Source organism: Mustela lutreola, chromosome X, assembly GCF_030435805.1.
Source record: "Mustela lutreola isolate mMusLut2 chromosome X, mMusLut2.pri, whole genome shotgun sequence".
In the NCBI taxonomy this organism is placed as follows: domain Eukaryota; kingdom Metazoa; phylum Chordata; class Mammalia; order Carnivora; family Mustelidae; genus Mustela; species Mustela lutreola.
Genome location: NC_081308.1, coordinates 128,756,936 through 128,777,400, shown reverse-complemented (window position 1 = coordinate 128,777,400; position 20,465 = coordinate 128,756,936). Strand labels below are relative to the sequence as shown.

At 53.3% G+C, this 20,465-nt stretch overlaps 1 protein-coding gene across 3 annotated transcripts in view; it reads right to left on the bottom strand.

Annotated features, from left to right (window-relative positions):
* The window catches only part of MAMLD1 (mastermind like domain containing 1), a 108,696-nt gene that overhangs the window by 27,311 nt on the left and 60,920 nt on the right, over nucleotides 1–20,465 (bottom strand). For all 3 annotated transcript variants that reach the window (XM_059157004.1, XM_059157002.1, XM_059157003.1), the window contains one exon: nucleotides 7,730–9,445. In XM_059157004.1, the coding sequence (XP_059012987.1) occupies nucleotides 7,730–9,445 (1,716 nt within the window). The remainder of the gene's footprint in view (nucleotides 1–7,729; nucleotides 9,446–20,465) is intronic.

Genomic DNA, 20,465 nt, shown 5'->3' with positions numbered 1-20,465 from the left:
ATAGTCTGTAATACGGACAGATAAACTGTGCTTACCCATTCACTGGTTACGGGCATTTGGGTTCTTCTCACCTTTGGGCTGCTATGGAAAGAGCTGCTGTAAACACTGGTGAACAGATTTCGGTTCAAGGACCTGTTTTCAGTTCTTTGGGATCTGTGCCAATGAGTGAAATTGTTGGGTCATATAGTAATTCTATGTTTGCATTTTGAGAAACTGCCATACTATTTCCCACACTGGCCACGCCAGTCTCTATTCCTACCCATGGTGCCCACGATTTCCAATTTCTCCACATTCTCACCAGTGCTTGTGATTTTCTGTTTTGTTTTTTGTTTTGTTTTGTTTTAAATAATAGCCACCCTAATGGGGGTCAACATTTTCTCTGTTTTCATTTTCCAGAGCTTGTTTTTGAAAGTGTGGCCTGATAGAGTGAAAGGGTCATGGAATCATTCCCACTGACTCCCACTCAGAGGAGGCTGGGGGCCTCCCACACCTTTCAAAACTCGGTCACCTGGAAATATACGATCATCACTCAAAACTGTAAACGAGGAGTCCACCTTCATCTATTGGCCTAGAGAGTTAGCTGGCTTTGGCAAATTCTCTTCATGTACCACCCAGCCATGGACCCATGGAAAAAGTCTAGCTCCCCACAACTGTGCTCCCCTCTTCTGCTCAGGGGGGATAACCAGCTAGAACTTGCGCCTTTGGATTCCAATCCAAAGCCCCCCAGAGCAAAGCAAAATTTGGAATACTTTCTGACGAAATAGGCTATGCACCTTTTAAGCCTTCAAGGGCCATGTTGAGGCCAAAGCTGTGTGATAATTTCTTGAAGTGCCTGCTTCCCTTTTGCCTGGGTACCTAAGCTTCAACAGCCAAATCGAGCTGTGTGGGCTCGGTGCGATTCCCAGCTGCACATGTCCTAATCCAACAGGAAACTTTGTTCACATGGGAGAAGGACCAAAGTATGGAAGAAAGAGAGAAACGCTGCCTCTTCACTGACTCCATTCTGTCTCAGAAGCCTGGTGGTCTGCTGGGAGGCAGGAGCACGGGAAGGCTGTGCTGGGGGCACCTGTGCCTCTGCAGTGGAAATGAGATCTCTCTGGACCTGTGCATGCATTTTGACTTTCAACAGCTCCTTTGACTTTCAACTCCTTTTGATGGGAGGGACTCAAATGAGTCAACTCATGACAACAAAACACACACACACACACACACACACAAACAGACAAAGCATTATCTGTCACCGTGGGCAACAACTAACGAGATCCAACAGAAATCCAAAGTTTTTCGACTCCTTAGAAAAAAAACAGAAAGTTCTTTGGTGGTGAGGGGTTTGCTTTTTTTTGCCCACCCTCAAGTTCACGAGCAGCCAGCCAGGGCACACACACGGCCACGTTTAGCAGCAGGCCCAGATCTTGGGATTTGTCAACCCCCAAGGGAAAGAAGAGGCTAAAAGTACAAATGGACTCAGAAGAGGTTTCCTAAATCTGTGCTATGCGGCCATTCACGGGTTTGACAGGGAGTGGCTGCGGGGGATGCGGCGGGGAAGGGGGCAGGCAGCGGAGTCCCATTAGTGCGCATGCGCGGATCGCCGTCCGGCCCTGCGTGTGGGGTGTTAGGGCCACAGCTGAAGCGCGCAGGCCCCCTGTGATTTTCCACTCACTCTGGACACTTTTACGTTTTGCTAACTTTTCACTTGGGATCACAACAGCAGCTCAGAGCACTTCTGTCCTCTTCTACTCTCTGAAAACCTTCCCTGGTTTTACAGCAAGAAATAAGCAGGTCGTCTCGGTAAATGCTGCAAAAGAAAACAATTTATACGCTTTGTTTCTAAACATCTCATTCTGAGCACCTCAGCTTCAGTGAAGTTCATGGTTTCTTTTCAAGTGTTTTAAGGAGAAATGAACAAACAAAAAACCCACAAAAACTTGATAGGAGGTTTCTCAAAATGGTTGTGTTTGAGCCTTCATAATGCAATCACTAAGCAATTCTAAAATGCGCTCTGTTGATCTCTATGATCGAGGCCTCTGACTGGGGGCTTTTTGCACCCCTATCAGCTTCGGCGTGGACCTCACTGCAGAGACAAAAAGTACCACCGATGTTTAAAGGGTTAGTACTTGACAAGCAGTGCATTAAAAAAAAAAAAATTCTGCTTTTTGAAAAAGGGACATAGCTTTGAGGTGGAGGATCCTTAATGATTCTCAGAAACCAGAAGAGAAACAGAAAGAAAAACCAGATTCTGGGTAATATTAGTACCAAGTTCTGAGTCTGCATTTCCCAAATTCAGCGCCCAGTGGAGTTTCGTTTCATGGCCATTCAGAGTGGTTGAAACGAAACTTGGTCACCACGGAGAAACCGGTCCCTGAATTTTCAAAAATGTATGTTACACTGTGTCTAATTATATTTCCTCCCAAAGCAGCTAAAAAAAGGCTTCCCCAAACGAAATAGCGTTTTGCAGCCCAATTTAGAAAGAAAGGAAAAAGTAAGCTTGTGTGTACAGTTGTGCTCACAGACAAAATGAAGATGCTTATTCAGGAAAAGGCTGCCCCATCTGGCAGAGAAGATGCGTGTAGAGCCAGCCCAGCCATGACCCGGGGAACCTGACTCACCGCCCCCATCCTCCCGCGCCTGGTGACAGCTTGCCCAGAGGCCTCGGCTCTTGCACTGCAGCGGGACTCACTTCCGGACTGAAATCCGTGATGCTTTGTGCCAGAATTAGTAAAAGACAAATGCAAGGAAATTTTTCTCCTAATAGGGGAGCCCTATTAGGAGGGTTCTCTCCCAGCCCTTACCCTGAAAACAAGAGAAGAACTAAAGGAAACCAGTGAAAGGACCAGCAAATCCAAGGTCACAGGTCCTCCCTGACAATATGTGGTACATCTGATTCCCGGGAGTGGGGGGGGGGTGTCCAGTACGTTAGCAAGAGAACTGTCACCTGCTTTCCAATGCTTATGAACAATTTGAGACTGGAAGGAGGCTCCCCAGGAGCACCATCACTCTCAACTCTCCTTCTCTTTTTCTTAAATTTGAATCTAAAAAAAAATTAAAGTTTTTTTATACAAGTATAATTAACGCACTGTGTCATATTAGTCTCAAAAGTCACATAATGTGATGAGCACCGAGTTAGCGTGTAGAATTGTTGAATCGTTACACGGTGCCTCTCCTGAATCTTTCTCGGGTGGAAAGTGGAGCCGATGTCACTTTGACAAGAAGAGACAGTTGTCTTGGTCTAGCCTGGTTTTATCATTTCTGTTTTCCATGAGGGGTCATGGTGCAAATGTAGAGATTTTAATTTGCAGTGCTAACCGAGACTGCAGTAATTAAAGGTTCTGCTCTATTGAGCAGGTGAGCACAGCCTTGGAAATTCAAACCAAGAGGAATCTTGAGTTTTGGCAAAGGTTCTTGTGGGAGGCTTCGGGAGTGGGTGTGAATGGTGGAGGGGAGGGAAGAGGAGGGGGGAGGCAGCCCTGCAGTTTCAGCAGGGGTGCTCCGAGTGCTGGCATCCATCTGGGGCCCTAAGCAAGGCTCTAAGAACACAGCGACAACAGAGGACACCCATTCCCCCAATGCCAGTGGCAAGGCAGAAGCAGCGTTTCTGCTGGCACTGGTGCTGGGTGACCAGCAAGGCTAGCCCGTGCTCGCCCTGCCATTGGCTCTCTGGGCCTATCAGCGGTCATCCTGGGAGGGAGGGGGCAGCCGACGTTCTCCCCTTGTCTCCTGCGGGGGGTGCTCAGAAAGCTATGGCCGGACTCAGTGGCTCGGCTCTTTCCTGGGGTCACCGACTCGTGTCCTCTACTTGACTTCTTCGTGTCCCTGGCAAATGTCCTCCCTGACCCACCGCCCCTGCTCTGCCAACAGCTAGAGAGGAACCTGGACACTGAGGCAGTCTAACCCACTCCACTGGGTTACTGGTGTTGTAAGTTTCAGGGACTTTCTAGAAAAAGCAGTAGCTAACATCCGTGGAGCATTTTTGTGCACCAGACCGTACGCCCAGCGTTTGTACCTCACCTCTTTTAATCCTTCCAGCGGCGCCATTAGACAGGGATAGGAGTATCTCCAGCTTACAGATGGGGAGAGTACGACCCGGAGAGGGAAAAGAGCTTGCCAAAATCAAAAGTAACAGAGCTGGGACCGGGACAATAGGGCTCCAAATCCTGTGTCCCTTTGAACCTGGCCTCAAGCCCAGTGCAGGGGCCTGCCGCCTGCCAAGCACACCCGTCCCCCACGGCCATGTCCCCTGCCCAGTGTCATCGCCCTCAGGCCCTGGGCCCTGGGGGTGCTACCACCCACCCCCCCCCCCCCCGCAGCGGAGCGTAGCAAGAGGGCTCCCTTGAGGCGCCACCTCAGACCAAGCTGCCCAGACCCCCGCGGCCGGCTCAGCCCGTCAGGGAGGCAAGATGGCGAGTTCTCTCGTTTCACCCACTGTCTCCGTGATTCCTGGTGTTACCGCTGCCGCGGCTAACGGGATGGGAGGCTCATGGGTAAAGGTAGAAATCGTAGCAAACCCCAGAGGCGCCTCATCCCGCCTTCCTCAAGGCAGGCTTGGTTCCCCTCCTGCCCTTCTCAGAATCTGTCCAAACAATATCCTGGGCCTCTTTGGTCCATTTCTCCACAGCTGCCCCCTTCCCCTGTGCCTCGGCCTGCCTCAAGGATCAGATTTCGAGCCTTTTTGTTCTTATTCCAACTGGCCACCATCCACATCCCTCCTCCCCAGGACACTGCACTCCCAGCTCTGCAAACCATGTGCACTGGGGGCCCTCAAGCTGCTTCCTCAGTGGCCCTGTTCGCATCTCTGAGCAAATGTAAGCTCCACTCACAGCGTTTGGACTGATTTTTGCGAGGAGCTCCTTCAAGGAGAAGGAGCCCTAAGTTTTGGAAACAAGATTCAGCTTAAGAGCAGAGAGATGTCAGAAGCCTGGGTGACAGAGGGAGGCTCTGACAACCCCACACGCCAGGGCCACTTGTCCCGACTCCAAGGGGAGCCTTCATAATCCCAGGTCCGCTTTCCTTATCTGTGATTTCAAACCCCAAAAGCTCGAAAAGCCCATTTGTTTTGGTAAGTTTGGCATTGGAATTTATTTGGGGACAAAAATGGGTCGTGGACTTCGGGAACTATTCACAGTTTTCCGTAAGAATAAGGAAATGCTGCCCTAGGCTGCCAGAGGCTCACGCGATACTTGGCAAAAGCACCATATTAGCTTTCTAAAGTCCCAAATGTTCTGAATTTGGAAACGCATCCGACCCCCGAGGCAGTCGATTCCAGCCCGGGGCCCGCACCAGCCCTGACTGACCACGAAGCCTGTGCCGGGCTCTGGGCTATTTCAGCTCAGAGGGGTTGTTGTTCCTGGCACAGAGCCGGTCAGTGGCGGCGCCTGGACTTGAACCCCCACGCCCTCGCTTCAGCCGCCACACTGAACTGCCAGGTGGCATATGCCTTTTCCCTTCAGTGCAAACAAACGGTCCACTGAAATCGCCGGAGTTGAGAAATACGGGAGCTGGGCAAGGGGCACCAAGCAAGAGACCCCTGCCTGCGGGGTGAAGATGGCCAGGTCCCTTTTCCAGCGGGCCCGGAATTGCCTCAGTGGGGCTGAGCCCGGAACAGGGAGAACCACGTGGTCAGCAGGTGCCACAACCGCTGGGCACCTGCAGGGAGCATCGCTCGTATTCCGTCCCCACACAGCATTGGTTTCGAGGGCCACATTTCAGGCCCCAGAAACGGGATCTGGAGACTCAGGGCCAAGAGTTAGTCTTAGTGATAGCAAACCATCACTGGCAAGTATCTCGTGACGCGAGACCCCGTTCAAAAATCTTTAGATGTATTACTGCGTTTAATGTTCAACCAGCCTGTCAGAACACTTCACCGAGGATTGGTTCCCAGGCGCGGAGCTCTCATGAGGCACGGAGGAAAAAGACACGGGTCCTATCCTCCAGGGGCTGCCCTGGTCACACTCATCCAGGGCCCTCAGAAGAGAGGTCAGCCCTGACAGCTACTTCCCACAAGCCAGGTCCTCCTTGGCTTCTCTGCAGAAAAGGGAGCCCACATGGGAGATGGAAGTACCCGGGGCTGTCTGGAGAAGCTTCCTGGAGCGGAGGGCACCTTAGGAGCTGTAGGAGTGGGTTAGGAGTGGGACAGGAGCCAGAAGGTGGGAACGGACAGCCAGGCACAGGGAATGGCAGGAATGAGGCTGCGAATGCACAGTGGGCCAGAAACTATGAGCACTCCGGGTGATAGAAGTCAAATGCCAAGTGGGCCTGAAGAGCACCGAGTCTAAGAAGGCACATGGAGCCTCTGGAAACTTCTGAGCAAATGTGAAACACGGTCAGTTCTCTGTTATATGTGGTCGCTTGAAGGTAGTGTTTGCAGTGATGGCTGCTTTATTGGGGGAAACCACTTTAAGAGTCAACTCTGAGTTCAGACAAAGAGCCAAGAGGACCTGAACTCAGAGAGGGCTAAGGTCCCTCCCCTGGGTAGGCAGGTAGCTGACATGGTCCCCAGTGACCCCTGCCTCCTGGTAGTCACACCTTATGTTTGTGTCTAAAGAACAGAATAGAGCAGAAGAGATGGGACATCATTTTCGAGACGAGGTTCTAAAGACCATGACCTCTGACTTGCTGGCACTCCCTTTCCTCTCTTGCTGGCATATTCTGTTTTGCTTACTCAGATGAAACCGGCTGCCATGTTGTGAGGTGCTCTATGAGGAGGCCCACATGGCAAGCAACCAAGGGAGGCCGCTAGCCAACAGCTCATGAGGAACCGAGGCCTCAGTCCAACCACCTGCAAGGAACTGCTTCCTGCCAACAACCTTGGCAGTGAACTTGGAAGCAGAACCTTCCTGGTTGAGCTGGAGATGACCACAAACTTACGAGCAACTCACGGTCAAAAGACCCAGCCAGGTGATGCCAGGACTCCTGGCCCACGGAAACTGCGAGGTGATACATGTGTGTTGTTGTAAGCAGATGTTTTGGAGTAATTTGTTACCCGGCAAGAGATAACCAACACAGGCAGCGAGTGGAGCACTGACGAGGGCCACCTGCGGTCCACACCACTCAGGAAGGACCAGCTGAGTCTAGCGGTCAGATTGTAGGAGATGAGGGAGAGGGAGAAATCACAGTGATTTTGGGAAGAGCACAGGCTCTGAACTAAGACTTCCTGGTTTCCGGTTCCTGCTCTGCCCCTGGCTGTATGACGCTGGGCAAGTCATTTCAACTCTCTGAGCCTCAGTTTTTTTGTAGAATGGAGACGCTAAGAGTAACTACTTTCTACGTATCTGTCCTTTTCATTTGGAACCTGCTCAGCAGAAGTTTGATGGGCCATTTCTAGAAGGCTCCGTGTGCAAGCCTTATGCCAGCAGGGACAAGATTTAAATTCTTCGGTGCAATTTCCTTGCATCCTGCAAAGTGTCTGCTAGCCCTGGGTGAGGGAACATGCCACGTGGCCCAGGGCAGAGCCTTGCCTTCCCCTGGTCCCCTTCCCCTGGCAGCACCTTCTGGGTACACGTTTCCTCCCAGAGGAGTTAAGTGGCCCACACAGGAACTGAAACCATAACGCTGGCCTCATCAATACTGCAGTTGGACCACACGGAATTTGGCTGAAATAGACTTTTCCCAAGTCAAGTCTGGGCTCAGAGAGGACTAAAGCCACGTTTGCTTCCAGAGCCAGGTCGCCAATAGCATAAGACACGGTTCTTAGTTTCAGAACCAAGGACCGCCACCGGACACGAGATCGTCTTACCTGTCTGGGCAGAGAAGGCATGGAGTCCCGCGCCCCCAGCCGCTGAAAGCGCTGGGGCTGCTGCATCATCTGGTGCAGAAGGAATGACGAGTGGTCAGGCTGCGGCGGCGGTGGCGGCTGCAAGGTGGCAGTGGCGGTGGACAAGGCGGTGGTGGAAGAGGCCGGCGGTGCCTGCTGCAGGTAGTGGAGCAGGGACGTCTGCCTAGAGGTGGCAGGCACAGAGGGCACCTTTTGGGGACCTGGCTCAGAAACGAAGTGCGACAGGGGCTTGGTGTTGCCAAAGGTAAAGGGCTCCGGGATTCCAGGGCCGGGGCTGGGCAGCCCCTGCTGCATGATCACGCTCAGGGTTTTGGATGAGTCGGTGGTCAAGGGCTTGAAGATGGTGCTCGTTGACTGCCGGGGCGGCGGTGGCGGCGGCGGCGGCGGCGGCTGCGTTAGCGGGTGGCCAGAGGGTGTGAGGCTCCGGATGAGGGAGCACTGCGGAGTGAAGGACTGCTGCGGCAGGCCCGGGCTGGAGAGCTTCTCCGGCCGGTAGGGCGGGGAGGGCCCCGCGTTGCTGGCAGGCAGGGCGGACAGCAGGTGCCCCGGAGGACTTTTGACCCCGGAGGACACCAGGTTGGCCAGGATGGAGCTCTGGGGGCTGAACTGCGGCTGTTGACTGAGCACAGGGCTGGGGAGCTTCTCAGGAGTGTAGAGCATGGCGGGCCCCATGGCCGTGGTGCCACCGGACGCCAGGCTGGCGAGTAAGGCATTGGGGGAGGCTTGGAAGGCGCTCCCTGGCAGGTTGCTGGATGCCATGCACGACACCATGAGGCTCTGAGGGCTGAACTGCGGTGGCGGTTGCGGAGATGGTACCGGGCGGTAAGACGGGGACATGCCCGGAGGCGGCAGGCCCGACCAGCTGGGGCTGGGCGCCTGCGGCCTACTAGCGGACCCCTGCTTGCTAGCCGCCAGCACCTTCAGCTGGTGGGCGTGATGCCACTGCGGCACCGGGACTGGGGGCAAAGCGGCCTGGGGCACCCCCGGGGCCTGGCTCTTGGCGTGCGCCACTGAAGAGCTGGGTGAGGCCCCCCGCTTACTTGGGGGTGGGATCCCATAGCTGATCCCGGCCGGGGAGTGCGGGACTTGAAGCGACGGCCCCGCCCCCGTGAGCTGGCTGCAACTCGAAGCAAACTCCTTGCTGGCACCAAGGCTCTCCAAGTGGGGCATCTGCACTGGAGGCTTGGGAGTGGTACCCAGGGTTGCCTGCGGGTGTTCTAAGACCAGTGGTTCTTCCGGCTTGCTGCCCAGGATCTTCTCAAGATCGAGGTCATTCGGAGAAGGTTCTTGAATTTTTGTTAGTTCCTCCAGGAGATCTTGAAGTTCCTGGTCCACAGCCGGCACGCTGTTGGCTTTGTCGTAGTAGGGCCCAGGGGGTCCTTTCAGTCCCACTTCTGCAGCCGGAGGCACCACGAATGGCGAGCCCATGACACTGCCGTTCATGGGATTCGTCTCGAGGGGTAACGAATGGCCTGCTCCTCCCATGGCCGTGGCACTGGGGTTCATCGTTAGCGGAGGAACCTGCAGCTCCACACAGGCCGTGCTGGGGTGGGCACTCGGGCCCATAGAAAGGGTAACGTCTTCCAGACAAGGCCTCTTGATTTTATTAGGGTAACCCCCATCAGCCATGCCTGGAAACTGGAAATGATCTCCTTCCTGTCTCCTTTTAACGGGTCCCTGTGGCAGAGAAGGAGAAAGAGAGAGGGAGAGAGAAATTTTTATAAAGCCTTGGCACATGAAAGCTAATGAACAGGAAACTTGCAAGATAAAACACCTCTCCATTTTGGGACTTATAGTTGTCAAAACTATATAATACAGCCTATTTTGGGAACCATAATGCTGCTTCTTTGTTGCTGTGTTTCATGTAAACTGTCTTGTTACACTTCGAATTAGGCATTATGCTGTCTGTGTACCGAACACCGCAGGAAGTCCCACAAAGGATCTTCTCTGCCCGCATAAGGGGGAGCTCAGTTCAGCTGTGTGGAAGCCATGGAAAGAACTGTGTCCTAGATGGGCGTTTGAAGGCACACTGCAAGGACCTGTCTATAGAGACCCCTGTTACTAAGAAGGAAAAGCCTAATGTAGACATTGAACTTTTAGGGTGCCTCCCTGTCTTGGTAAAATACATCAGACTGAGGTCCGCAATGGGACCACAATAGAGCCTCTGGAGGAAAGCAGATCTGGCTGTGGGCTTTGGGACAGCTGGCTGAGCTATCCTGTTTAGGGGAAACACAAGTTGCAGACCGATCATAGGGGCATGGGCACCTCTATTTCTACACACACACACACACACACACACACACACACTGCTAGGTACATGCAAAAATTGCTTGGAAGAACATCTATGTGACCATTTGGAGCAGCCATCTCTTGGGGGTGACTGGCGAGGCCCTTTCTATTCTCTACGGTTTGGTATTGCTTGTTTGTTTTTATTGAGAATGACTTATAACCACCACCCCCCCAAAGTATAAAGTTATCTAAATAAGAAATTCCTCTCTGCAGGTGCATCCTTAGGTTGGGGAGATATGGAACAACAGGAAAAGGACCCAATCTGCAATCTGCACCTTGGGGGAGCTGCTCTCCATTTATAAAAGCATAGCCTTTGGGAACAAAGCAGTTAGCGATGCAGTATTTCCTACTCGTTCAAGGCTCCATACAATCATCTGTGGCTGTCATGTTAATGAGTGTGACTGCAGGTGGAGGGAAAAGCGAGTGGGGTGGTGAGGAGGAATGTGCGGGAAGAGAAGGGCTTGCCTACAGGGGAGGAGGGAAACGGAGGACCCTCGAAAATGGCCCTGCTGTAAGAAATCCTACTGTAACTTTTGACTCCCCTGAAACTCAACTACTAACAGCCTACTGTGGACTGGGGACCTTACGGTAACCTTGGGTAGGTTAACATGGATTTGGGATGTTCTACGTACTGTTATTAGAGCCTTACAACAAAGGGAGCTAGAGAAAAGAAAATGTTACTAAGAACATCATAAGGAAGAGAAGACGCATTCACAGTTCCTTCCTGTATTTCTCCTGAAGAAAACTGCCTGGAAGTGGACTCGTGTTGTCCACACCTGTGCTGTTTAAGGGGCAACCGCATTTCTCCTGAAGCAAATTTTTGTGTAAGAATCCCCCTGTTTAGCTATAGAAGTCTCACTGGGACAATTGTTGTTGGTCCTTTGATGTCTCCTCATGCTTGTCTCACTGGTGAGGGACGTGGGGTCAACGTGTGTGGGTGGCCCCCAGCTAGTGCCACACGGGCCATGACAGTCGTGACAGAGTGAACATCCAAAGAGATTCCCCCAGGGCTGCGCATCTCGGGCTCTGGTGCTCATCAGACTCCCCAAGACATATCCAGATTCCCAGCCCCCCACCCCAAATGAACTGTTTTACTCTCGTGCAGAGCCGGGTGGGCGGGGGGGGCGGTGGTGGTGGTGGTGCAGGGATCTGAGTCTTTTTGAAGCTCCCGGGCTGATTCTAATGCTCAATGCCTCATCTCACTGATGCTGCTCTGAGATCCTGCGGCACCTAGTAAATCCTCCCTAACTCGTGGCTGCCATTACCATTGGGAGTGCAGCCCCATCCTGGGAGAGACAGGGGCTCTGACACCCAGGGAAGGGAAAGGTCTTGCCCAGAGCTGCTTGGCTGGAGGGCGGCAGGGCCCAGAGAGATGCAGGCCCCCTCCCAGACCCCACAGCTGCCTCTCAAGCCTGGGCCTTGACCCGCCCTGAAGGCAGGACACTGTCTCATTGCCACAGAAAGGGCTCCGCCCACTGGAAGGAGGGAACTTGCCTCCTTCTTCGCCTTTTCTCTGCAACATGGACAAGAGCTCTTTGAGGGGCAGCTCTGCCATCAAATCCACCTGGGGCTGAGGTTCTGGGGTCGGCAAGAACGGGCTGGGCCGGGGGTGGGGGCACAAGAAGTGGCCTCTCCATTCACCTGTGCCCACTCCTCCATCCGGGAGCAGTGGACTCTGTCTCGGCCCACACCAGGTGTTTAGTAAATAGCAGCTGAATGAATCAATGGACAAATGAAGCAAATGGCCTGGCGTGCAGGGGGCTCTGCTACATGTTCTCCTGGTCATTCATTCAGTCGGTCATGGGCCAGCCCACAAACAAGTCACTGAGTCCCAAACTGATTCTGTTTCATCGGCATTCTCCCAAGCAGTTCAGAGAATTCCAATATATTGAAAGTAGAAATGGATGAAATGGATCAATAAGGGATGAGTGGGGGCGGGTTCTAGCCCGGATCCCCTTCAGGGAACTCAAGCTGGCCATGGCCGGGCCCAGGGTGGCCATGGCCGGGCCCAGGGTGCTGCTGGCGAAACCGACTGGTTTCTCATGCTGCATGAGAAACCCGACTGGGAAGCAGGTGCCACGATGCTTAAGTGCACGTAGTCGAGGCGGGGGGATGGGGTGGGAGGAACAGAACACAGAATGGGATGTGATTTGCTTGTGGTCACACAGCTAGTTAGTGGACCAGGACAACAGGACAAGGAAACAGGTCCACCTGTTTTAGACCCCAGGTGTCCCGACTCCCAGCCTGAGCCCTCACAGGTCAACCTTTGGTGGGGGTGGGGGGACAGAGTGCGGAGGGGAAGTGGGGGAGTTCGCCGGCATCTTTCAAAAAGGAACGGCCATCTCTAACCCCGTTTCATGAGCAAGCTGAGCCACGGATGTGATCCCTACAACCTTATGAACATTCTCTGAAATGCATTTGAAAGCATGTGATAGCTTCTGCACCCCTTAAATAATGAGAAAAGTAAGGCAACCCTTTTGATGGGGGCCAAGTTCAGCTCTGTAGTCAGTATTATTTCTGGTTCCGTCTGAACAATGACATGGTGATTCTTTCCTTTCTCCATTTTTAGTCCAGAAGGACAAAAAGGGCAAAAATTTCTTGGAAAAGGTCTAGATTATGAGAGTACAGTCTAGGTTTATAAAATGGGCACCCGGTGTATGTATGTATGTGTATTTGTGTGTGTGTATGAGTGGGTGTGCGTGTAAAATACATAAATATGTCACTCTTCCCCAAGAAATCTAGCAGGCTGTTATGAACCCTTCATTTTGAAACTCTGACCAGTGGCTTAACATGGACACCAACATGTGCACAGTTCTTGCTGGGTAAGAACAGAGGAGGCTAAAGGTGACCAGGAGGCATCGGTTCAGGGAACCTCATTTTCCCTGCAGAGGTCGCCGGGCACACAAGGCCATGACAAAATGGTCAAAAAGGTGGAAATGACCATCGGCTTATTAGCTTCTGCCTCCCCCCACCCCGCCAGCTGGCGGCTCCCACAGGGCAGCTTGGGCCAGTCTGCTGCTACTTCTCTCAGTCTCTCTCAAGCACGTCTGTACTCCATCAAAGCTTTCTTCCGCACAGTTCTCCATTTCCGGAGTTTCCAAGCGTCGGCCAGCTACATTGGCTCTCAAGCCCCTGGAGACGAGGACGGTCCCTAGCAGACCTGCTCAGAAGGAAGGAGTAAAGACATTCTGGGGCCTGATGGAGGTAGCCCCATGGACACGACAACGTTGCAGCAGAACTGAGAGAGGATGGAAGGAAGGGAGAGGGGGAAGAATATGTCCCGATCCCCACGGCGGGGAAGGTTAGCATTGGCGTGTATAGTGTATGTTTCACTTGCATGTTTGTTTTTCAGAAAGATCTCCTCACAAATTAAAACTGACCTTTTTGTAGCTCAAACGGGATTTTCAGCATTTCCAGAATTGCAAGACATGAGGCTTTGGACAATCCCATGGAGGCTGGGAGTGCCAGGGAACCCTGACTGCTGACTGGCTCCAAGAGGAGTCAGTTTGTCTCAAGCACAAATCTCTGCTAATAGGTGGTTTGAAGCAAGAATCTCAACCTCCAAATGGGGAATCTGTTGGTGTCCTTGCCTTGCTCTGAGCCGGCAGATACTGTAGCCTTGGCCCCTGACGTAGGCAGTGGCAGGCAGGGGGGCAGGATAGAGCCCTGGAATAGGCACAGAAGACCTGCATTTAAGTCATAGCTGTTCTGTTTGCTGTGTGACTGTGGGGTGAGTCACTCCCCCTCTCTGAGCCTCGGTATCTTTTTCTGTGAAATGGGTCCTGGGCCTGCCCTGTGTGCCTCACCAGCGTCAGTGAAGCAGGTGCATCACGAGCTGTAATTGCCACTGATCTCATTCTCCAGGCCCTAGGTCCCCATGCTGCCCTATGGCCCTCCAGCGTAGTCCTCAGTTTGCCCTCTGACAAATAAGGACATGCCCACCGGGAGTGGAGGGAGGTCAGGGAGGCGGGCAGCCTAGTCCCTATGGCCCCGCAGCGCTGCCTCCTTCTTTGGGCCCTGTCATGCTGCTGCAGCACTCTGGTGCCCCGTCCTGAGGACCTGGGCTTCAGCGAGCGTCAACCAGAGCCATCTAGGCAGCAGCCCCAGCAAATGCATTTTCTAGAACTGTGTTCTTCCTTTCTTTAGTGGACACACACCAGCTGGAAGTGTGGGCGACTCCTAAGGATGCCCCCAAGCCTGGAGGCTCATGTAACTTTAAGGAACTCATAACTCATATTGCCCCCCCCCGGGGGCTGCCTGGGGCTGGAATGGAAGCTGAGGGTCGAAGGCAACCCTGTGTGTGCAGGACCCAGGTTAACAAGCTTCATCGGTGTCCCGCTGGAGTGCGGCTGACAAGCCTAGAACCATGCAGAGAAGTGGAACAGTGGAGGCAGAGCTGAGGCTCCAGGCCACACACCGATGGCAGAGGCCACCAGGGCCACTGGGCAGACCCTCCTCACTTCCCTCTGGGCTGGGCTTCCAAAGACCCAGTGATATGACCTCTCCTAGGTCCCTAACCCACTCTGGGCCTCAGTTTCCCCAACTGTAAAGGTCTCTTCTCCCCTCCCCCAGGAGGGTCTCTCTGGGATGACAGTAGGCCAGGGGCAGCCCAATGGCTCATAAGCGCCCTGGCCACGAGCAGGATGTGCACGCTGTTGGCAGCTGCAGACTCTTACGGAAAGCACACCCTCCCCCAGTCCAGTGGGGGTCAGAGGATGGTCCTTCCCAAATATCTCTAGGACGTTTTATTAAGGAATTACTTGAATGCATGTGTACCTCTGTGTGTATGTGCATGCGTGTGTACGTCTGTGGACTAGCAGCATTAGTCCTGAGCATAGCAGCTGTGCACAAGCTGAATCAGGAAAGGTGGCCGACAGTTTGGGTCAAGTGAGCCGTGCTCACTTGCATCTCGTTTAGGGTCCTACCAAATCACCAGGAAGCCTGCCATCTCCCCAGCTAACTCAAGGGGCCTATGACAGTCGGTAGTGATGTTTTAAAGGCCGTTCCTGAAGATCTATCCCGAATGAGAACTCGGCAGTGGGCTCAGTCAGTCGTCTGGGCCTCTGGCCCCCACCTGCCCTCCCTTAACCGCTCCACCAAGCCCTGTCACAACTTTGCATCTCCCCAGCGGAATCCGGCACGTAGGGAATGCCCGAAATTGAAGGGAGGGGGACTGAGTTCACAGAGAACACCGTGCCAAAGGCGGAATGAAGCCATACTGGTACTCTGAACCCGTATGGGAGGCTCTGGGTCCATACCACAAAGGCCCCAGGGAGGCCCCCCAGTTTGGCTGCTGACCACACATGCGATGGGAGGCTCTTACCCCTGGTCCCCGGCTCCCCAGGCCTTCCTTTCACAAGTGCCCCCATGTTGGCAGGGACTCTGAAAGCGGGCCCCATCGCGTAGTGGTTGGCTCCTTGCCGATGTTGATGGGATTGGGAGTGTGGTCAGTGGGGAAGCCCCTGGTCTGGGCCCTGATGGGTTGAGTGAGTTTTTAGAGGGGCTGTTGGCATATTTCAGGGATAGGACTTCTGGTGAAGCTGAGCTGGGAAGCAAGTAGCCGTTGATAATCCAAGAGCTGGAAACAAGTCCTGGGTCATTTTGAGCCGGGGCAGTTTGAGCTGTGTGGAAATCATGCCCCACGTGGGGTAGTCATAGCGCTCCATCTGGATAAGGCTAGAGGCTTCTGCCTCTGCATAGGTGAGCGCAGGAGCGATTCTCTGTCCTCACAGCAGGGCCCCACTGGATTGCAGATGGCAGACTCAAGGCTGGGACACCAACTTGAGTAGTTTAAATGGGGCAAAGAGAAAAATGGTTGCTTATGGCTCATAAGCTTATAAACCTTCCCCTCTGCTCCCAGGTATGCATCTCTACTTTGTGGGGACTGAAGCTTACACAGTTTGGGGGCCCCTCTTTATGAAAGAGAATACAACGTTAAAAGAACAAAATTAGGGGTGCCCGGCTGGCCCAGTCAGTGGAGTGTCAGACTCTTGATCTCAGGGTTGCAAGTTCGAGGACTACGTTAGATCTAGAGATGACTTTAAAAAAAAAAAAAAAAAAAAAAAAAAGAACAAAATGAGGTACCAGGCCTTGGAAGCTTTGAAGGTTGAGTCGTGAAGCTTAGGTGCATGGAGACATCACTTTTCTGCCTGTGCCCCAACAATGAGCTAAGTAAAATGTCAACAGGCTTTTGAACAAGGCAGGAATTTCCTTGCATGAGAAACCCGACAGCTGTGTAGGTGGGAGAAGAATCCAGAGCCACCTGGTTAGTCTCGTGCATTTAGAAGGTCACGTGCTTGTGAATAAGCACATTTTAGCAGCTGAGTGCCAACTTGCGACTCTAAGATCTACTAACTGTCTGCAGATGTACCAACCGCAGTTAGTAGAACTTAGAACCAGGCAGAGATGCAGAGGCTGGGGGGGCTGCGAGGTTACGGAGCCCGGGACATGACTGACAAGTAAAAACTATACACGTTTAAGTGATGCAATGAGATTTTTCAAATGTATCATGTGAGGATTTCATATACGTATATTCTGGGAAATAATTTAGGTATTTTTTTGTTTGTTTGTTTACCTAAGATTAAATGCACAGAGCGTTTAATGAACCTTTTTTAAGCATATGATTCAGTGGCGTTTCACTCGCTCACCACGCTGAACAACCGAACTGGGGCTAGTAGGGCCAAGTAAATATTCTCTCTCTTTCCACTTTTGAAAATGCAAACACATTCTTGGTGGTCCTAAAATAGCCTTGAACATGGTTTACTCAGCAGCATTTGTCATTCGAGGGAGAGCTGCCTTTACTCATTGGCTGTACTTCTGAGCAGCTGTAGGCAAGGCTAACTTCTGCAGACCAAGTCATCATAAACTGCAACAAGAATTGGCCATTGGCAGAAAAATCCTTCTAAAAAGCAAGAGATCTCTCATCCAAACTGAGGTGTTTTTTAAGGTGTGCGCTTGGGGACAAGAGGCTTCTTCTGGGGGGAAGGAATCCTAATTTCATTTTGCCCACAAATACATGCTTGATGTTCTGGGTCCCCCAAAGCACTCAGCAACAGGCATGGGTTTCATAGAGAAAATAATGACAATGGAAAATATTCCTTTCTTTCACTATATATAGAAAGCGTCTGTGATCACATCATGGAATGTGTCATATAACCCAAAGCATTTCCTCTGCCTCAGTGTGTGCGTGTGTACACGTGTGTGTGTGAGTGTGTGCATGCATGTACTCCTGGAAAGATGGGGGTGCTCCTGCGGGTATAGACGACCGTCATGATAATGGTGGTATTTGGTGGGGATGGTGTTGCTGTCGGGGGGGTTGTCCTCAAGGATGGCTCCTCCTTGTTCGGCCTCTCTGTGAGAAACTCCAGCGGCTGGGCCCCGGGGAAGAAGGCTCACCCTGAACTAGCCCAGACTGGCAGCTGTCTCCTTGCCCTCATAATGATCTCAGTTCACCCAGAAACCTGAAGCTGAGCTGCTGGTGGAAGCATGGCAGATTGCTGTTTGTTAAAATGCTGCCAATAAAGTAATTTCATGTCAGATTTAACTACAGGAAAGGGCAAGGCATTTCTCAGTTCCTTAGCTGTCATGCGGCTAAAATAAATAGAACGGACAGCAGTTAGCCACAGTGCGCTTAGCTCTTTGAAGCCCTATATTCAGAAAGCAGATGTTGGGTGTTGGTGTTTGGGGGCTGGCTTCCTGGAGATATTTTATATTGGCCAAGTTAATTGTTCTAAACCCCAAAGGCTGGACCTAAAGGGCAAAAAGAGGCAAGAAAATGTTCAACTTTCCTGACAGTGTCCCACGGGCAGTCCCAGCACCAGATAACTTGAGCACCAAGAGCTCGCTCTAGAAGAGGCAGCTAGAGAGAGTGGCCCCTGGCTCCTGTCCACTAACTGTGCAAAGCAAGGCTGTCTCGGGGGCCCCAAACAGAAAACCTTTAGAAGGAGCGGACCCCAGGGAGAGAAGCGGAGCCACAGGCTGAGAGGGAGCCGGCATTCTCGCAGGAGAGAGAGCAAGCGTGCGAGGGTGGAGCGCGAGTGGCCTTCTGCAGAGCGCTGAAGAGAGAGGGACAGGACAAGGCGGGCCTCCATGCGGGAGGACGGAAGCAGCCAGAAGGCCCTGGGGGAGGGCAGTGCTCCTGGTGCACCATGAGCCCGGAGGTGGCCTTGAGCTCATTGTGGGGCCCCACGGCAGGTGGGGGAGGGCCGTGGACGAGAACTTGTCTGTGGTGGGAACCACCTGCTCAACCTGTCTGTGAAAGGCCTCTCTAGATGCCGACAGGTCAGGCAAGAACAGAAGTTGCGGGAAGAACCAGGACAAGTCATGGAGGCCCGGACTGCGGGGGAGGGCCAGGGGGACTGAGCCAGCTGCAGCCTCGGAGAGGGAGCAGAACCCTGGGGCCGGGGCGGGGGGGGGGGGAGGTGCGTGAGGATCGGATGTTCCCTGTACCTGCTTATAAGGAGAAACCGTGGCTTCAGAGAGAATGAACCGAAGCCCAGTGACCTGGGTCAGGATGGCAAGCTTCTTCCGCAAAGGCCTGAACGGTAGCGTTCTCAGGCCTGGCAGGCCACGTGGCCCCTGTTGCAGTTCCGCAGTAGACAATATGTTCCTGGCCGGACGTGCCATGTACTAATAAAACTTTACAAAAACAGGCTGCTGACCCTTGACCTAGCGCCGCAGCTGAGCGTCTGCCCCCGGGGAAATCTGTTATCGCCAAATTGCCCTCCGTACCCTGCTGGGGGCCACGGAGCTCGACTGTTGCCAAGAACGGCAGGTGACATTTTCAGAGCTGAAATCTTCCATATTTCTGCCGTTGCCCAAGTTAGGTGACCATTTCTGAACCGGGCCTGAACTGGGCAGTGTATGCAGCAGCCTCAAATGCCATGTTTCGCCTTTGCTGAGGACCGCGAAAGGAGAGGCGCCCACCTCCTCCAGGGAGAGCAGCCTCTGTACACCTCCACACAGTTCGCGTCTCGTCTACCAGATTCAGGCACACCCGCTTCCCTCAGGCCTCCGGGGGTCTCTAGGATAATACGGCTTCGCCTCCTACCCCTTTCACTGCCAGCCCCGCGCTCTGGCCAGCCTCAAGGTCGCCATGTGAGGCCTGCCGCTCTCTGAAAGCAAGGAGCGTTTCCTCCCCGTCTCTGGACCCCCAGAGCACCCAGCCTTGTGACAGGACGGGTCCGAATTAACCGTTGGAGCCAAAGGTTTCCTGCAAATTACCCTGTTCTTTCTGTTTCTGACAAGGCCAAGCGACAGCCGCTTTTCAGAAAATGTGATTAAACTCAATAACTGGCCCAATGGCCTTGGACATGCTCCTTCTCCTTTGTGTGTCCTTGGCCTCTTATATATGGCACAGGGGCTAGCCTGAATGGTTTCTAAGGGAACTTCTGGCCAAGGGGGGACAGCAGCTGCTGCTCATGGATCATTTACTGGGTGTCCAGGCCTGAGCCTTGGATGGAATGGGAGACCTCAGGGTCCCAGGAGGGTGGGAGGCGGTGGCAGGGGCAGCCACACTTGAGCCCTCAGCGGTCAAGTCCAGTAGCCTATGGCTCGTGGCTGCTTTTCTAACTTTGGTATTTGGGGGGATGGGAATCTGGTGAGAAGGAAGGGGAGATGAGGAGGAGAAAGAAAAGGCAGGAAGCAAGAGGAGGAGAAGGAAAGGTGAGGGGGAGAAGGAAGGGCGCTAATAAATTATTCTATGTCGACTGCAGAAATCAGAATCTGTAGCCCAAGCCTAGAAGCACCTGCTTCCCCCGTTCCCTCATGAAGTCTGGAACTCGGCACCCCAGGGGCAGCACCTGACCCAAATATCTGTCTGAAAGCCCAGTTCTATTGAGTTCTCCAGCTGGAGATTTCCAGCAAAAGCAAGAAGCCTCAGTCAACACAGGCCGGCTCCGACTGTGGGGATCCCCAGGCCCTCATCTTCAGGGCTTATCCCCAGTTGGCACATACCATAGATGGGGGATATGCCTCGGGCTGCAGCTCAGCTGGGCTTTTCCACTGCCCTGGCCTGGGTTCCGACAGAGTCTACTCTCCTCCCCAGGAAGCTCAGCCTCCAGACACCTGTCACCTTGGGCCTAAAGTCAAGGAAGCCAGGGGCCAGGGGCCAGGCAGAAAACCAGGCAGGGCAGCACTGAGCCCCCAGATACCAGCAGAAGCCGGCTGCCAAACAAAACCCCCTCCCGGCACCCTCCCTTGCAAACAGACTGCGGTTTTCAGGTCACTGGTTTGCTTAACTGGGCTACCCAGGCAGGACCCAGATGTGGCGCCCAGCGGTATCCGGCCAACTGAGCAGTGCTTGGCCCCGGCAGGAGGGATTGGTCTTCAGGCCAGGCCTCTGCCTAGTGGCCGCCCTGGCTGAATGTCTGAAGCAGGAAAGGGCCCTTCCTGCAGGAGGAGGGGGGGG